At 42.3% G+C, this 19540-nt stretch overlaps 1 protein-coding gene across 2 annotated transcripts in view; it reads right to left on the reverse strand.

Annotated features, from left to right (window-relative positions):
• Positions 1-18944, reverse strand: part of LOC147899024 (protein EXPORTIN 1A-like) — a 107362-nt gene extending 88418 nt beyond the window's left edge. For both annotated transcript variants that reach the window (XM_087378563.1, XM_087378562.1), the window contains exons 1-2: positions 18611-18944; positions 17010-17126 (exon numbers count right to left, since the gene is read on the reverse strand). In XM_087378563.1, the coding sequence (XP_087234689.1) occupies positions 17010-17126; positions 18611-18706 (213 nt within the window). In that variant the 5' untranslated portion in view covers positions 18707-18944. The remainder of the gene's footprint in view (positions 1-17009; positions 17127-18610) is intronic.
• Between the last annotated feature and the right edge of the window lie 596 nt (positions 18945-19540).

Raw genomic sequence — 19540 nt, forward strand, 5'->3', positions numbered from 1 at the left:
GTTTTTTGGAGGTTTTGTAATGTCTCCCATGTTGCATCCTCCTCAACACGATCCTTCCACTTGATCTTGTATTCCGTGATAGTTCTATTTCGAATCTGCCTTTCACGAAATTCAAGAATACACTCAGGTTCGTGTGGAATAAAAGTCAAATCTGTAACTTCTATTATCTCGTGAGAAGAAACAAGTTGATCATCTGCACCCAATACTTCTTTCAGTCTACTGACATGAAAGACTGGATGTACCTTAACATCAGGAGGCAATTCTAGTCAATATGCAACTGGTCCAATTCTTTTAATGACCTTGAACGGACCACAGTATCTGGGGGATAATTTCGGAACCAAACCAGTACTTAGGCTCTTGGATTCCTTAGGAATTCGCAAATATACCATCGTTCCTTCAGAGAACTCTCTGGGTGAACGATGTCTATTAGCATAAAATATGTCCCGATCTTGGGCACTTCTAATAGACTCCTTGGCAAACTGCAACATTTCATGCATGTCTTGCAAGAAGTTCTTAGCAGAATCATTTTGAATCCCTTTTAATCCAACCATAACTGGTGACTTAGGTTGAAACCCGTACATAAGCATAAAAGGACTGTAACCAGTACTAGAATGCTTTGCACTGTTGTAAGCAAATTCAATCATAGGTAGATAATCTTCCCATGAAGACTGTCTCTTAGATACATATGCCCAAAGCATGTCTTCAACCAACTGGTTGACCTTCTCTGTACTGCCATCGGATTGTGCATGATCCGAGGAACTCATACTTAGAGTAGTTTCTAACTTCTCAAAAACAAGTGTCCAAAAGTTACTTGTAAACTTTGAGTCCCTGTCACTGACTATGTCAGATGGCAAACCATACACCTTAAACAAGTGGTCCACAAACTCGTGAGCCAGCTGAACAGCTGAAATAGTTGTTCTAGTAGGTAGGAATCTAGCCATTTTTGTCAAACGGTCGACTATGACCCAAATGGAGTCATGACCCTTGCGCATTCGAGACAAACCAGTAATAAAATCCATGAAAATGCTTTCCCATTTATTACTTGGAATCGGTAATGGCTGTAATAAACCCGTGCTTCTAAGGCGTTCTGCCTTAGTAACCTGACAAACCCGACAACCTACTACATAGTTCTCAATAAATGCACGCATCTTAGGCCAATAAAAGGTATGCTTCACAAGAGACAGAGTCCTATGTATACCCGGATGTCCAGCACTAGGAGCATCATGACACTCCCAAAGAATCTTGGATTTAAGGTCCGAAACATCTGGCACACAAATCTTTTCATTCCGGAACAGCAAGCCGTTCCTAATCATCCACTGACCTCGCGCCGCCTATACTGTAGGTGGCACAATCCCTGAGTCCTGGTCAACCATGGAGCTCCCATCCTGGACTCTCTACCAATAAGAACTGAAATAACTATCAGTTGCGTATAGCCCTCTCAAGGATTGAAATAGGTCTGAGGATATTTCCGTAAATGACAAAGCATTTACAAACTTAACTCGACTTAAGGCATCCGCAACACTATTCAACGAACCCTTACGATAACGTATTTCAAAATCAAAATCCTGCATTAATTCTGCCCATCTAGCTTTCCGTCCCCTCAATTCAGATCCATCACACACATACTTAATTGACTGATGATCAGTCAATACAAGGAACTTTGAACCATACAAGTAGTGTCTCCAAACCTTAAGAGCATACACTACAGCATAAAGTTTCTTCTCGAGTGTGGGCCAACGATATTAAGTGTCGTCTAGCTTCTTACTCTCGAAAGCTACAGGTCTGCTCTCTTGGAATAGAGCTGCCCCAATCGCATAATCACTCGCATCGGCCTCTAAAACATAAGGCCGGGTAGGATCGGGTAATGCAAGAACGGGTGCTTCCTTGATAGAAAACTTCAAGGTTTCAAAAGCCTTGTTCATTGCATCATTCCAAGAGATCGGCTGGGTAGACCTGCGTCCACGACCTTTCAATATGTTTGTCAAGTGTACCGTGATATGTGAATAATCACGCACACACTTCCGTAGAAATACCATAAATCCTAGGAAAGAACGAAGTTGTTTTACAGTCTGAGGGATAGGCCATTCTAAAACCTTCTGGATACGATCCAGATCAATGCTAATACCTTCAAAAGAAATCTTGTGTCCTAAGTAAATGATCTCCTTCATAAAGAAGTCACATTTACTCATCTTGGCATAGAGCTTATGTTGTCTTAGAATAACTAAGACAATCCGGAGGTGTCCTATGTGATCCTCAAGTGTTCTGCTATATACCAAGATGTCATCTAAGAACACTACAACAACACCCAAACTCATCCTCTAAAAACACAACATAGTGCAGTTTCAATCTCACAAGAGTCACTCATAAGATTGAAAACCATAAACTCCATCACGCATAGCAAGGACTAGCTACTATGACATCCCCACTGACGTCATCAGCGCCCAACAGTGGGTGTAGACATACAAATCCACACACCCACACATACTTGTGCATCCATTTATACAAAGTCTTCGTACTGAGTTTCTGTCGGCACTCCAGAGGTGAAGGGCAAACTCAGCCATGACGAAGGCTAGCACTAAAGGAGAAAGCTAATCAAAAAGTAGTCCAAATCTCTTCATTCAAGCTACAACTCCTTGTGAAGTCTAAACGATTTCATTTTAGTCTCTCCCAAACAAGCATCTAAATCTAAATCTAGCTAATAGGGCAACGCACCATTTAAGATAGAAAGAATTATCGCAATACCAGCAGGCCGCAACTTGGATGAAAACTTCACAAGGTGAAATTTGCATGTCCGCTAATACAGCAGAAGCATATACCTAGATGAATCCAGGAACATTCCCAAACTCATCCTCTAAAAACACAACATAGTGCAGTTTCAATCTCACGAGAGTTACTCATAAGATTGAAAACCATAAACTCCATCACGCATAGCAGGGACTAGCACTCAACCTGAAACTGTTACTAGCAGCCCACTCAGGCACTCAGTTCCCCACAGCCGTCACTAGTGCCGAATCAGTCATCCATCTGCTCAAAGCATAGAAGGAAGCATACAGGAGCTTTCTGCACTGTCCAAGACTGTCATGACCAATAGTCTCTCACCCTATGGGTCGCACATATCCCAATACATCAACTTGCTTCCCATAAGAGAACTAGCATCACAACACCGCAAACACTATGGCAATCACACCTATACCATCCCTCTCGGGGTTCTAGGGATACTTCACATTCCAAGCCTGGATTCCCAACCCCTGCCTACTCAGCAACGAGGCTGTACCAAAGATGTGCCGTCTACCTAGCAACTACTGCCTGCATGTGATTTATCTCCTAGAGAAACCAAAAACATATTCCCACACGAAAAATGCTACCTACCAAAGCTAGCAAATAGGATACACAATGAATTCGATCCCACTTGCATTCAGTGCTCTTCCCACTCTTAGTAGGCATCTGACTTTCAAACATTAGCTCTGCTGGTGGGCCCTGCTCTCATACCCGAATGACCATAGGCATCCATCAGTGCAAACACCTGCATAAAACCTCCTGGTAGCTGTTACCAGCAGCCCATGCAGGACCACACACCTCCCAAGCAATCACAAATGTCCACTGACTCACTGAGATACCCAAACAATGGGTGAAAGCATGACTGATCTTCCCACAATGCTCGGAAGCAACAACTCAAAATGCAAGCATTCACAGTGAACCACTCTGCCAACCAAGCTTCTCCAAAACAGCTCACAGCTGAAGGCATTCACAACAAGTCTTGCATGTCCTCTTCACCAGCACGGAGCTCAGCCAAGCTCATTCATGAGCTAGTGCAAACCATTCATGGACTCCATGGACGCCCTGCCAAGATGAGAATCTTCTCACTCAACCACTTTGGCAGCAGCCCGTTCCAAAAGTAATGAATGGGTGTTGTACAGCCCGTGCAGCTTTGCAAGATCTTGCAGCCCCTGGTCGTCACACAACCCGCACCGCAGCAGGGAAACTCCTCCGTACAGCCCGCACTTAATGGCTGGTCTCTTCCATACTCAGCTCAATCAGATCATACGCATGCACATACGCATTAACTGCTCACGTACGGACTGTCCGTACAGTCCGTACCGCAGCAGATGTATCCAACAGCCCGTACCTTCCGTACAGCTCACCACTGCCAATCTGTACGACAGCCGTACCTTGGATTCAAGAAGCTATCGATGCCTTTTCTTCTCCACGTGTGTTCCCGCTACCTTTTTCCAAGGTCACGGCTCCCTTTTGCATGTCGGCCACCCCACGCTGATCCATGGACTTCCTTTCTTTTTTGGTTTGCATGGGCATGCCACATGGCAGCCCAAGTCTTGGTTAGCCCCCAAGGGCTTTCATTTGCCCCTAGGCCCCCTCTAGTGGGACCTTTTTAAAAACCCCACCAATGCCCCTTGCCCTCTCTTTGGGTCCATTCCAATGCCCCAACCTTGGATCCTTAGGGCTTTTTGCCCCCTCTTGGACCCAACCACCATTTTACCCCCAAGGCATTAATTGCTAGGGGTTTCTAGAATTCCAAGCAACCTAGGACCTTGCTCCTTGCTTTCCTAGGGTCCTACCCACATGCAGGCCAACATGCACGTTACACTCAAGTTGAGGCAACATGACCTCGGAAGGGTCAGTAGATCTTTTCCTTTAAAGGATCAATGTTTGTATTATATTTGTTTGGGCTTCACGTAAATGATCAAAAAGGAATCAAGGTCAGGTCCTTGGTGAGGGTGACATGGCACTAGACTAGGTGGATCCAAGGCTAAGCGGTCAAAATGCATTAAATGTGCCAAGGGGCAAATGATTTCAATGATATCCCAAGAGAGGGATAAATGATGCATTTAGGAGGTACCCTAAAATGTAGACATGTGGCATACTAGATCCATCTAGGGAATTGTGGGCTTTGGTATTCAGCATGCAGGTACTTCTTACGTGAGAGAGTGTGACGAGCTTGCTGAACCAGAGAATGGCTGGGTGGTTATTCATTGTGCCATCACCTATTAATTTGTATCCGTCCAATTAAAGGTCTTGATTGAGCTGTAGTTTTTAGTCGTTATATTTTGGTATCAGAGCCCTGGTCACGGGATTGTATCGGGCTATGGGAGTTTGGAGCGATACTTCACTCAAAGTGCAAAGAAGAAATGCACACAAAGTCATACGGGATCGGAGTCAAAGACGAAAGCTGTGCGTGGGCTTTGTGACGGGAATCTAACGAGCTGTTGACGATTTGAAGGCAAGGAAGCAGAAGTTCACGACTGCAAGCAGAGGGCTATTGTGTCGTCACAGGACTTGCATGTGCTATTTGAAGGGCGCCTGGAGTTTGATACCAAGGTCCATTTGTTTGGTGGAAAGGAGCTGCGTTGGATATCAGAGGGCAAACTCAGCCATGACGACGACTATCACTAAAGGAGAAGGCTAATCAAAAAGTAGTCCAAATCTCTTCATTCAAGCTACAACTGCTTGTGACGTCTAAACGATTTCATTTTAGTCTCTCCCAAACGAGCATCTAAATCTGGTAGGATTACCTTATTGGAATGCCTTGCAACATATTTTAGCGCAACAGTTACAAGCAAATGTAGGGCAATCCGAGCTCAGGAAAATGGTTCATAGTATGTCTGCTAGACCATCTCGTGAAAAGAAAGGTAAATCTCTAATGGAACATGAAACCAGTGTTCATACGGTCGAGCCTAGGAGGGCTAAGGTGCCTAATATTGCCAATTATAGGCCAGAAAAGTATTCTGGTCGGATGTCTGACCGTAGTTCCGATATCATAGAAACCTGGTTACACAAATGGGAAGAGGCTTTTGCCATTTGTGAAATCAGGAAATGATATGAAGAAAATCCGCGAGGCCACCCATATGTTTAATGAGGCAACGCATAGGTGGTGGATAAAATAGCAGAAAGATGAAGTGGCATGCACTACTTGGGAGGGGTTTAAAAAAGAATTTAGAAAACACTTCTTATCTCTTGACGAAGCATCTCGAGCTTGGGATCAGTATCGAAACCTTCGTCAGAGAAATTTATCAGTGGCGGAATACACTGATAAGTTCAGAGAAAGTGTAATGAAAGTTCATGAACCTCTACCTCAGTTAATCCAGGTAAAAGATTTTATCTTTGGACTGAATGATCGAATCAAGATAGAAGTTCGAGCTAAGTATGCGAACACACTAGATGAAGCAATTGCCATAGCCCTAAACTATGAGGATGGAAAAGGGAACAGACCAAGTGGGTTTGTGCAGGTTGGGACTCCGTATGAGTACGCGAAGAAAACTGGGTTTAAGAAGAAGTGGATTAGCAAAGGGAGTACCTCATAGCTTAGCGATCAAGCCAAGCAGGTGAAGCCAGTTGAGACTCCTAAATCAAGTACCACCATTGGAATGAAAAGAAAAGTAACACCAATGGCAGCCCGGGCTTAGTCGAAGTCTTCTTTGAACCCAGAGCAAAGAAAAAAAGCGAGGAGAGAAGGCTTGTGTTTTGGATGCCTTCAGCCTCATCAGTGGAAAGATTGTCCACGAAACAAGGATCGTCGGATGGCTGAGATGGTGATCTCAGAATGCGACGTGGAAATGGAGGGAAGTCCCAGAGCAGAACAAATGCAGATTCAGCTAGCGGGATCTTCTCAAAGGTCAGTACCTGTTTTGTTATGTGTATCTGTTGCTAAGCTAGTAACTAGTACACCTGATAATGTCATATCAAAGCCCGCAGCAACGGGATATACAATCTTTAACGATACGGAGTTAATTAAGATGAAAGGACGAGTAGCCAATCATGATGTCATTGTGTTGTTTCACTCAGCGTCAACGCACAATGTAATTAACTCCAAGCTTGTAAAGAGGCTGAAATTAAAGACTAGCCCATCTGACTATGCATATACAGTCAGAATGGCATACGGAAGTTCAACTGAAGTATGGGACCAAAGGGTTACCCAGTTGGAACTTCGAATTCATGACTATACTGAGAAGCTTGATTTTGAAATGACAAAGCTTGCTCACGCTGACATAGCCCTGAGTAAGGCTTGGCATTCTAGGAAGAATCCAGCCATAGATTGGAAAAAGCACATTTATCAATTCAGGATGAATGATGTGATGTATGTCTTATGAGGTGAAAAAGATATACCTTAAGGACTGTTGGTTTCTGTAATGGAAGTTCGAAAAGCTCAAGAAGAGTTTCTGTTTCTTTGTACAGCATCGGTAGAGCCGATTGATGGTCCTTCAGCTAGCACTGATGTTAACCAAAATGAAGAGATGGCTAAGTTGGCTCATCAAATAACAGAGGAGTTCTCTTATTGTTTTAGGAATGAGTTACCTTATGGGTTACCTCCAGAGAGGAATGTTCAGCATAAGATTGAACTAATCCCGGGGGCAGAACCTGTAAATAGACCTCCCTATAGGTTAAGTTTTACCAAAGAAACGGAGGTGCGAAGACAACTGAAAGAATACCTCAAGTTGGGACAAATTCAACCCAGTTTCTCACCTTTTGCTTCGCCAGTGATATTTTAAAAAAAAGAAAGATGATACTTTTCATATAGATTACAGATAAATTGAATAATATCACTATTAAGCACAGGTATCCGATGGCTCGGATCGATGATTTGCTAGATGCGTTACATGGGGCCGTAATTTTCAGTAAGCTAGATCTTAAATGTGGCTACCATCAGAACCGTATTAGAGACAAGGATGTGCATAAAACCGCTTTTAGAAGCAAGTTTGAACATTATGAGTTTTTTGTAATGCCGTTTGGGCTTACCAATGCTCCAACTACATTCGTCATGCTTATGAATGATTTACTACTTCCATATATCGGAAACTTTATAGTACATTTTATTGACGATATTCTTATGTTCAGCAAAAGTATTGCTGAGCATCACGAACACTTAAGAACAGTGTTCAATACTTTGAGGAAAGCCAGTCTTTATGTAAATAAAAAAAAAACTATACTGTGTATGGTAAGACTTGAATATTTAGGATTCATTATTACTCCTGAGGGGGTAGAAATGGATCCAAAGAAAGTGGCTGCAATACCGACTTGGCCAATCCCTCTGAGTTTGACCGCTTTGCGATCATTCTTAGGATTTGTCCAATTTTATCGAAGGCATATCAAGGATATTCCGAAATAGTATCGCCATTGACTGATCTGACCTCAGATAAAGTACCTTTTATATGGGAACAGAATCAAGAGGAGAGTTTTAACACCATAAAACAAGCTGTGGTCTTAGGACCGGTGTTAAAAATAGTTGATCCCCAGAAACTATTTTTCCTTCAAACCAATGCAAGTGGCATTGCGGTAGGAGCAGTTCTCCTCCAAGAGGAAAGGCCAGTAGCCTTTGAAAGCAAGAAGCTTTCTCCCTCTCAACGAAATTGGCCAACTCATGAATTAGAGGTGTATGATGTTGTCCATGCTCTAAAAACATGGAGACATTATTTGTATGGGTCAAAGTTTTATGTTGATGTTGATCATGATACTCTGAAACATTTTTGTAAACCACCTAACTTGAGAGGTCGCCAAGCTAGGTGGGCAGAACTCATGCAGGAGTTTAACTTGACGATTCGGTACCGAAGAGGGAAGGATAATAAAGTTGTTGATGCGTTGTCACGCATTATGCATAATATGAGTTTCACGGTATTAGAAAGTGCTCTAGTGACCGAGATAAGAGAAACTCAAAAGATGGACGAGTTCGTCCAGAGCCTTTGGCCTAAGGCTCATGTATTCGAACCCGGGGAAAAGGGTGACCTGGCATCCAGAAAAGGCCAAACTTATGCAAGATATACCATAAGAGATGGTATGCTGAAAAGAAATAGCAAGATAGTTGTACCTAATCAAAATGATCTCAGGCAGAGAGTCATTCAACAATGCCATGATAGCCCATGTGCGGGACATCCAGGAGTCGAGAAAACGTATGATCTCGTGAAACGAGATTTCTTTTGGCCGAAAATGAAAAAACATCTTCATGAATATATGACACGTCGTTTTTCGTGTTAGGTAAGTAAGGCAGAGCGGGTGAAGCCACCCGGACTTTTACAGCCTTTGGAAATACCACTAGGTAGATGGGAGAGCATTTCCATGGATTTTATTGTAAGTCTGCCTACGACACAAGGTGGATATGATTCTATCCTTGTGGTAGTTGATCGTCTTACTAAGATGGCTCACTTCATTCCAACTAGAGAGTCTGTTAGTACCCCGCAAGTGGCGGATTTGTTTATTAAACATATATTTCGTTTGTATGGATTACCCAAATCCTTAGTATCAGATAGGGATGTTAAATTTACTAGTCATTTTTGGACTGCAGTGTTTGAGACACTAAGAGGCAACATACATGGGACAAGTAGTTGCCACTGTTAGAATTTGCCTACAATGATTTTATTGTAAGTCAGCCTACGACACAAGGTGGATATGATTATATCCTTTTTGTAGTTGATCGTCTTACCAAGATGGCTCACTTCACTCCAACTAGAGAGTCTGTTAGTGCCCCGCAAGTGGCAGATTTGTTTATTAAACATATATTTCGTTTGTAAATCCATAGTATCAGATAGGGATGTTAAAGTTACCAGTCATTTTTGGACTGCAATGTTTGAGACACTAAGGACTGAGTTGGGAATGAGTAGTGGGGATCATCCAAAAACGGATGGTCAGACGAAAAGAATCAACCAAATTTTAGAGGATATGCTTAGAGCATGTGTGTCATTCAGGCAACATACATGGGACAAGTAGTTGCCACTGTTAGAATTTGCCTACAATGATAGAAAACATTCCTCTACAGGGTTCAGTCCGTTTGAGCTGAACTATGGTTATAGACCAGCGAATCGAACAACAGTTGGAGTACCTCAGAAAGTGCCTAGTGCCGCGAACTTTGTGGTTCAGATGCAGGAGATGCTAGCACTTGCAAGAGCTAACATCCGCCAAGCTATGGATAGAGCTAAGACATATGCGGATGAAAACAAATCCGTTAGAGAATTTAAGGAAGGAGAAAAAGTTTTTCTCATAGTTCCTTCACACTCAAAGTCTTTGACTGCACGAGAGTGTACTAAGTTATCACCCCGATATTGTGGACTGTGGTTAGTTCTAAAAAGAATAGGCAAGGTGGCCTATAAATTAGAATTACCACAGGGTTGTAAGATGCACCCAATGTTTCATGTTTCATGTTTCTCGTTTCAAGAAATTTTTACATACAAGTGACTCACTAATCGAGGGTGTTGTTTTGTTTCAAGAGATAGAGGATAATGCAGGACACAAACCAACAAGAATCCTGGACCGAGGAACAATGCAAGCACATAATCGGAAGATACCCACGGTGTTAGTTGCATGGCATGGTTTACCTCTATCAGAAGCTACCTGGGAATCTGTATACCAGTTACAGAGAGTGTTCCCACACTTTATCATCGAGGATGCTCATGCCTGAAGAGGGAAGGAATGTTACGCTCAAGTTGAGGCAACATGACCTCGAAAGGGTCAGTAGACCTTTTCCTTTAAAGGATCAATGTTTGTATTACATTTGTTTGGGCTTCACGTAAATGATCAAAAAGGAATCAAGGTCAAGGCCCTTATTGAGGGTGACATGGCACTAGACTAGGTGGATCTAAGGCTAAGGGGTCTAAATGCATTAAATGTGCCAAGGGGCAAATGATTTCAATGATATCCCAAGAGAAGGGTAAATGATGCATTTAGGAGGTACCCTAAAATGTAGACATGTGGCATACTAGATCCATCTAGGGAATTGTGGGCTTTGGTATTCAGCATGCAGGTACTTCTTACGTGAGAGTGTGACGAGCTTGCTGGAATGGCTGGGTGGTTATTCATTGTGCCATCTCATGACACAAGCTGTCAAAAGGTAGCTAGGCAAGTGAAGGAGTTGTTGGATAGAGAGTTTATCACCCACAGCCAATCTCCCTTTGCCTCGCATGTCCTATTGGTGAAGAAGAAGGATTATTTACTACACAAATTCACTTTGTCATATGTCATGATGGACAGGTCTGTAAACAAGTTAGTTTCTGCGATTATGAAAATCAGGGAGCATCAAGACCAACCAAATTTCCAGACACGCCTCGCAGTGGAGCAGAAAGACATGTTTAGTAGTGGGTGGAGAATTGCCTACAACTTCATGTTGTATCTCAATGAAATTTTTGAACATGTCTCAATAGAAACATATACCAAGCTCGAGCTACAAGATTTTGTGGCTAAGACTGTTCACTATCTAACTGCTACCATTGGGAAACAACATGATGGACTCAATGAAGAACCTGAGGAAGCCAAAGAAAAACAAGAGACAATTCAGTCTCCTTCTGTATCACAGCCTCAAGTAGAAGCATTACAGTCTACACTTAAATTAGAGACTCAATGCATTCTTCCTACACAAGAAGTGGAGACTCAATGTGCATCTACAACATCACATCTTGTAAAGGAGGAAGAGATTAAGTCTATCCCGATTGCACCAGAAGTAGAATCTCAATGTACACCATCCACACAAGTAGAGACTCAATGTACTCTTAGAGAATTGAAGGGAGCCAAGTACTCACACTAAGATAGACCTCAGATCTGGATAGATAGGATGAGGGAGGAGGATGAGCCAAAGACAGCCTTCAGAACTGAAAGGGGGCTGTACCAATTCAAATTGATGGCATTGGCCTCACCAATGTTCCAGCCACTTTCCAAGCCCTCATGAATAAAATTCTGCAACCTTACCTCTGATGATATACTCATCTATAGCAAGACTAAGGAGGATCATCTCTCACATGTGAAGCAGATTTTTGAGGCAAGTGAGGTGGATGGAATAAGGGTGTATCCCAACGAGGTGAAATGTATCATGGAATGACCACAGTCTGACCTTGCTTCCTTCTATAGGAGATTCATTCATTAGGCACTTTGCCAAGATAGCTGCAGCACTACCTATATTGGTATGCCCTGAAATCTCCGTACCCTTCATCATTGAAGCAGATGCTACTCGAAGAGGTATTGAAGGAATCCTCAAATAGCCACATGGAGTGATTGCCTATGAGTAGAAAGTTGGATGCCAAGAAGATTACCTATCGTATATATGACCAGGAAATGTTGGCAGCACTACATGTCATTAAAAAGTGGCATCACTATGTATACGAAAGCCATTTCAAGGTAAGGACTGACCACAGGACACTCAAAAGTATTTTCTGTCTCAGACTACACTTTCTCCCAAGCAAAGAAGGTGGCTTGCCATAATACAAAACTATGATTTTGACATTGATTACAAAGCGGGAAGTAGTGGGCTTGCACTTTAAGCTCCATTACAGAGGTATATAAGGAGTCGATGCATGGAATCCAAGAGGAGTATCTCTAAAATCCTAAGATTGCCGTCAGATTCCAAGACTTGCAAAATCCCTCTTGTGAAGACCATCCTAATTACGAACTGTATGGCTTGTTCTGGCACAAAGGGATGATTTTTCTTGTGGAGAATTCTATCTACAAGTTGCTGGTCCTGCAGGCGACTCACTCCTCTCCCATGGCTAAGACCTATGAAAGGGTGAAGCAGATTTTCATATGGAGGGGACTATGAAAAAATGTCTACAAGCATGTTCAAAGCTGCGGGCCCCTGTCAGCAAAACAGGGACCAAAACTCAGGCCAGCAGGTTTGCTTCAGCCTTAAAGAGTAATTGGACTCATATTTCAATGGACTTCAGAACTAGTCTGCCTGTGACAGATAAGGGCTGGAATAGTATTTTTCGTTGTTGTGGATAGGCTCACTAAGGCAGCACACTTAAAACCCACTAAGACACAATATTCAGCCTCTATGGTTGCTAAACATGAAGAATGTGTTCAAACTTCATGAACTGCCACACGAAATAGTAAGTGACACAGATACCAAATTCATGGGCCAGTCTTGGCAAGAATTGTTCAAGGCAATGGGTACACTTCTCACTCCAAAGACAACTAACTACCCACAAACTGAGGTTGCTTGCTGTAGCTAACACTCCCGCAGCAACAGAACAATATTGCCTAAGAATCACACAATGCTAGGCTGAGTTTTGCTATAAAACACCAAGCACACCTCTATAGGGATGAGCCCATTTGAGGCCATGTATGGGTACAAAGTTCATGTTCCCACTACTGTTTTTGATTGAGCTATGTCTAACCAGCAAGCCATTGATGATGTATATATGACAGCCCTACTTTGGCAATGCAAGGACCGCAGAATTTTTAATTCTCATTCTTTATGTGGATGGCATGCTTGTCACTGGGCCACATATGGGGAAAATTGCAGATTTCAAGGCTGATATGCAAAAATCATTAGCAATGACAAACATGGGCTCATTGCAATATTACTTGCGCATCCAGTTTGAATATGATGAGGGGGGTATAATGATGAGTCAGTCCAACTACATTGGACAGCTCTTAGACCGCTTCCAGTTTGAGGATTGCAAGCTAATTTCTACACCATTCAAGCCTGGCTTCCGTATCTCATATGAAGATGGGAGTACCCCATTTGATGCCACCCTTTATCAGCAAGCTGTGGGCTGCCTCATTTACTTAAGTCGTATGCATATTTGATAGCCCGTGGCTTTCAGAACAGCCCTACATAGGCCACGCTTTATGTCCAAAAGAGTGAAAGCCCAAGCATGCATGAAGGCATATGCAGATGATCATTGGAGGGAACTTGCATCTGAAGAAGGGATCATGTCTTCCTCAAGCTCCACAAGTCTAGATATGTGTAATTGAAAGGGAACACATATATTATGAGGTGTTACACAGAGCTGGGGATGTGGCCTATTTGCGGGAGTTGCCCCCTTCACCAAGGATTCATAATGTGTTCCATGTCTCCCTTTTGAAGAAATACTTGGGACCTACAAATCAAATTATGGAAGAGCTTCCTCACATGGATGAAGAAGGCCATATACAATATTTACCCGAGAAGATTATTGGATTGCAAGATATATTCTCAGAAAAAACCCTACATTGAGTATAACATCAATTGGAGGGGATTACTAGATGATGAGTCCTCATGGCAGCCATCTTCAATAGTGGATCAATATCCTTATTTGCTCAGCTGATGCTTTGGATAGATATGGCCATTATCACCCCATCATTACTGTTGCTGCAGATTAGCATGTGCTGGAGGGGACTATTGACAGGTGGACTCACTGTTACATACATGCTATGACCAGATATGAGCTTCTCTACTTTATTCTGTGGTTGTAATTCCTTGTTACAGCACCGTTGAACAAATTTACTTTGGGTAGGGTGGACTGTAAGAAAGGTCATCCTTTCAATGGCTTTGTAAATAAGCAGTACTTTAGTAGGATGGCCTAATGTTGCCATGTGGCATCCTAGGGCAGCATCCCAAAAGCACAGTGGAAAATTTTGCCCAAGCCTATACCTATAAAAAGGGGCCATGTTGCACCTCGTACTCATCTCATACTTTGAATGCAATCTAATGAACAGCATTTACAGCTAAGCCTGCTTGCAAGTTGCTCCAAGCTGACCTAGGACTCTTCTACCTAGCTTGTAGATTGTGCAGCCCATCACAAGAATTTTGCTTGTGCAGCCCCTCACAAGTCATGGATACCCACAGGTTTCCACATACTCTCATTGTGATTATGATTTGGATACTCATGATTACATGATGGTCTGTCCTTTTGCTCCTAGGTGCTATCTCTAGGGCTAGTTTAGCTGAGGACTAGGGCCTATACCTTTGTAAGACTAGAATATATCCAAAGGTAAACTGTATGATTTCGACCCTGCTATTCATCCTCATACTCATCATTGCTGCTTTGTACATAAGGATTATAGGGGATCGAGACGTGTATACAATTCTATGGATTACTCCTACTCAAGCAAAAATATTGGTAGTAGATTGTAATCTTGTGTATATATGGGATTCACGACATCTTTAGATCTCGAAAGAAGACCAAAAGAGAAATGAGTTTCTTAGAGCTTATGAGGATGGATTTTCAAGAGAAGACTCATTCAAATTGCCTCTAAGGAGAGAAGATGATCATGCCATAGACTTAGAGGTAGGAGCTTCTCCTCCATGTAGAGCTCCATATAGGATGAACAAGATAGCAATAGAGGAGGTAGAAAAACAAATTGAAGATCTATTGCAAAAAGGAATGATTCGACCAAGCAGTTCTCCATTTGGAGCACCTGTATTATTGGTCAAGAAGGAGGATGGATCATATCGTATGTGTATAGATTACGGTGCTTTGAATAAACTTACAATTAAGAACTGGTATTCGATTCCAAGAGTGGACGCTTTATTGGATATGCTTAAAGGTGCTAAAGTTTTAGTAAATTGGATTTGAAATCTAGTTATCATCAACTTTGGATGAAAACTGGAGATGAACATAAGACTGCTTTTCGCACTCTCACTGGACATTATGAGTTTTTGGTCATGCCTTTTGGCCTAAATGCTCCAGCAACTTTTAGTACGCTAATAAGAAGGGTACTTGGAAAATTTTGTCATAGTCTTCTTTGACAACATTTTAGTTTTCAGCCAGACTGAGGAAGAGCATAAGGATCACCTTGCTAAGGTGATGGAGCTCCCGAGGAAGGATCAATTGTTTCTAAAATACCAAGAAGAGTGAGTTCTTCAAGACAAAAATAGAGTGTTTGGGACACATTGTGTCTGCTGAGGGAATTCGGGTTAACCCTAAAAAGGTCAAGGCCATAATTGAATGGCCAATACCCAAAAATATACATGAGTTGAGATCCTTCCTAGGGATGTGTAGTTATTCTCGCAGATTCATTAAGAATTTTGCACGTCTTGCTTCTCCACTAACAGATTTGTTGAAGAAGCATTCCTTGTATGAGTGGGGAGAGGTTCACCAAGTAGCTTTTGAGGAGCTTAAGAGAACATTGGTCAGTGCACAGTGTTAACACTTCTGGATATGGACAAAGAGTTCTTTGTTGTATGTATGGATGCGAAGGCAGTGTTGATGCAAGGAGCTAATCCCATTGCTTATGAGAGTAGAAAGCTTCAAGGGTCTGAATTGAAATATATCACGTATGAGAAGGAGTTACTAACAGTCATTCATGCTTTGAAGTTATGGAAGCATTATCCATAGGTTCTGCTTTCAAGATTAAGACTGACCATCAAAGTATCAAGCACTTGTTTTCTCAGCCCATTGTTTCTTCAAGACAAATCAAATGGGCTGAATATATTATCCTTTGGGCAACCAAATATTGAATATCAACCAGGAAAGGAGAATTTAGTTGAGTAAACGGCCCCAAGTTAATCACATTTCTATGAGCAGCCCATAGTCAACCTTATTGGCTGATGGGGACAACTACCAGCATACAAGTCCATTGGATGCACCTTCTATGCCAATTTCTATTTTGGTTCTAATTACTGTTCCATGCTTTTCTAATTGCCCCTTGTATGCCGCCTTGCTGTGACCTTCCAGTAGTTTCTTATACTGCCCCTATGAGCTGGCTCCGGACATGATGCATTCCTAGCATAGCGAATGCATCCATCCAGCAGATGCTGTATGTGTTCATTTGCAATTATTTGCTATCTATTGAATGAGGACTTCACAATACAAAGAACACCTTCTTCAAGCTTTGACTTGTTTTTTGAATATGGAATACTTGCGTTCCGCATACCAGGCAATGAGGGAGTGTATTCATACCTTCAAGCCATCTACAGAACTTGAACCAAGATTAAGCGGTCTGACCATAGTGATCACCAACGCTTTTTCTTACAAAATAGAAACTTCTCTTGCTTGAGAATTAAAAACATTTTAAAAACTTTCAGCAAGCCTCGTGCAAGAAGAGTAAATGAAGACCTTAGACATATAAAAGCCTGAAAGAGTACATAATTCAAAAATGCCAGCCACCCAAGAATTATAGTCTTCTTTTAAGGTCTCTATAGGATTCAAAAAAAAAATGGGGTTAAAAAAAATTGGGGATTTCAACGACAAATATGCAAGAGACTACAAGTAGCTATAACCGTGCTAGATTGAGTACCTAACTCAGAAAGCAACAAATCCTACAGAAAACAAAGTATGGGACCAGCCTTCAACAAAATAATTCCTCTCAATACTCACCTGCAGTGCATAGAACTTTGTATTCAAACTCTGAGAGTTTTGCAAAATTGTCACTACTCGAGTCCATGTATCTGGGTGTTCCTGAAGCTGTCTTAATACTCTTTCAGCAGCAGCTCTCTGCATCACAAAATACAGGAAATTATCTGAGCCACCTTTGCATGAAACGTGAGCAACTCAAAAGAAATGATTATATCTTTACTTCAAAACAACTTCACAAGTATGTAATTAAATGATTGATGACTGCCTTCATTAGCCTATCCTCAAAACAATAACCCACCATCCATAGAATTCATTGCTGCTGGCACACAACCCACACACAAAGTATAGTTCATAGATATATCAACGGGCCCTTGGATAGCCTTTTGAGCAAAACAGAGATCCAAAAAGAGCCCATTAAAAAACACAAGTCTCGTGTGTATGGCCAAGGAACAAAACCAGATGTTCACGTTGTGTTGAGCTAACCAGATCCAGAATTCAAAATTGTCAGCCCGGAACCATTTACACGTCCCTACAGACAAGATGGTTAACCAGATCCAGAATTCAAAATTGTCAGCCCGGAACCATTTACACGTCCCTACAGACAAGATGGTTTTTCCCTCATAGTCACCGATGAAACTTGAAATGAACAATCCATTTTCCTTAAATCCAGACATTGTTCATCAAGAATGGTAGCCTTTCTTGTGACCATCATCATCTCACTCTCTCGCCGTCCCAGTTCTATCTGTTTCCCACCGATAAATAAATGCTGCAGAAGTATTCAAACAGCTGTGCTGCAGAGCTTGACATCCTGAATAATAGCGTGCCAGGAAAAGCTGCTGCGGCTACCTAATGTTCCCCTCTGATGAACCCAGCTGTGGGTAATGATTCTCTATACCTGGCTGAAATGTACTGCAGAGTTTTGTTGCTTTCATGGATAAATCAATTCCCTTGCATTGCTCCAGAAGAAACTCTACGACAGAAACCATTTTAAACAATATAGGATGTTAAGGCAGGAACTGTAATGTGGCAAAAAGCGAATCGCACTTTTGCAGCCACCGTCGTCTGCTATTACTTTAGGAACCCTAGAGTTAGAGCAAGACAGGCATCTTTCCAAGAAAACCTTGCTCCACGTGTTTGACTCTCCTCGTGTGATGGTGGACATAATCGCCGCCCTTTGAAACTTGAAGATCTTTAGGTACTCATGGAGTGACCTTCATCAAAGAGAAGTACATGCTTATCGAAGTGAATCAACCACAAGTTGCTACGTTCACTTTTGCATGCAATCCATCTCTGCGCAAGGTTGAAAAGTGTTTTTCTTTGCCAGTTTCTGTTTCAACGCGACAGCTCCCAACTGACAGGACGGGGAGACTCGAGGAGAAAGGCTGCATGTCTAAAAACACAGATCATCGTAGTGCACATGCCCAAATCTCCACTTTACTCTTTACAACGACTAGTGGAGTTCGTTTCCTCATTTTCAAGCTTTCGGCCCATCCCAAGATGAACAGATTGCCCCTTCTTTCTCCCCCTCCCATTCCCCATTACCCCTCGTCCGTTGAGGCAGCTCCCACATTTTTTCGAGCTGAAGCAAAGAGAGTACAAAAGGAAAAGCAAGGGTTACGAACCTCATCTTTGGACCCGGTACCGTAGAAAGCAGAGACGGTAGCGTCGAGGAGAGGCACGTCGAAAGGCTGGGTGAAATCGAGGAGCTTCTCCGCCATGGAGATGCTGGGAGGGCGCCGGGACGATCAAAGCGAGGGAAAAGGACAAAGGGAAAAGGCTTTCTTGGAAAAAGCTTGGAGGATGTGGCTATGGCGATGCGATGGCATGGAAGTTGAAAGCTTGACGTGCGATTGTGGCGCGTAGGAGCGACGAGTCAGTCTTAGCACAACACACTCTCCTCCCCCGCCCCCTCTCCCTGTTTGTGTGTGTGTGTATTCGTGTGTTTTTGTGCGTGGTTCAAACGCTATACATACAAATTATATAAAGAATTGCTTGCTTGCCTTTTTTTTCGCCCCCCCTCTCTCTATTTGCCTTTCTCTCACATGTACATATCCAAAACCTTAACGCTCATGCATCTCTATAGCAAAAGTGTGTGCACTACTACTCTCATCTCTCTCTCTCTCTCTTTCAATCATGGAACATACAAAGCATTATCAGATATATAAGCTTAGGCCTATGCATCTCTCTCCCCCTATCAAATCAATCAACATATATTAAGCACCACACTTTGCGAAATTGAGTTCATCTTGTTAGGTTAGGTCTAGATGTTGAACCAACCTTAAAGCAATACCTCATGTATCAATCTTGGCAATAGGCTTTTGCAAAGCCCCATCAATGAGACTTGGTGGGTGCTACACATTTATGTGACTTGATTAATCATTGCATAGTTGAAGTGAAGTCCCATCCAAGATGATAGAAAACTCAAGCATACATATTTCCCACATAAAAGGAACTCGAGAAAAGGAGGGTGTGAGAAAATTTTGGGTGTGTGTGGGTGTGTACAAGTGCGTGTGTGAGGAATATTGAACCATTGTAGAAGGGGTGTAGATGAG

Source organism: Dipteris shenzhenensis, chromosome 8 (genome assembly GCF_047967505.1).
Source record: "Dipteris shenzhenensis isolate YYH24624 ecotype China chromosome 8, Dip_SZ_1.0, whole genome shotgun sequence".
Taxonomy (NCBI): Eukaryota; Viridiplantae; Streptophyta; class Polypodiopsida; order Gleicheniales; family Dipteridaceae; genus Dipteris; species Dipteris shenzhenensis.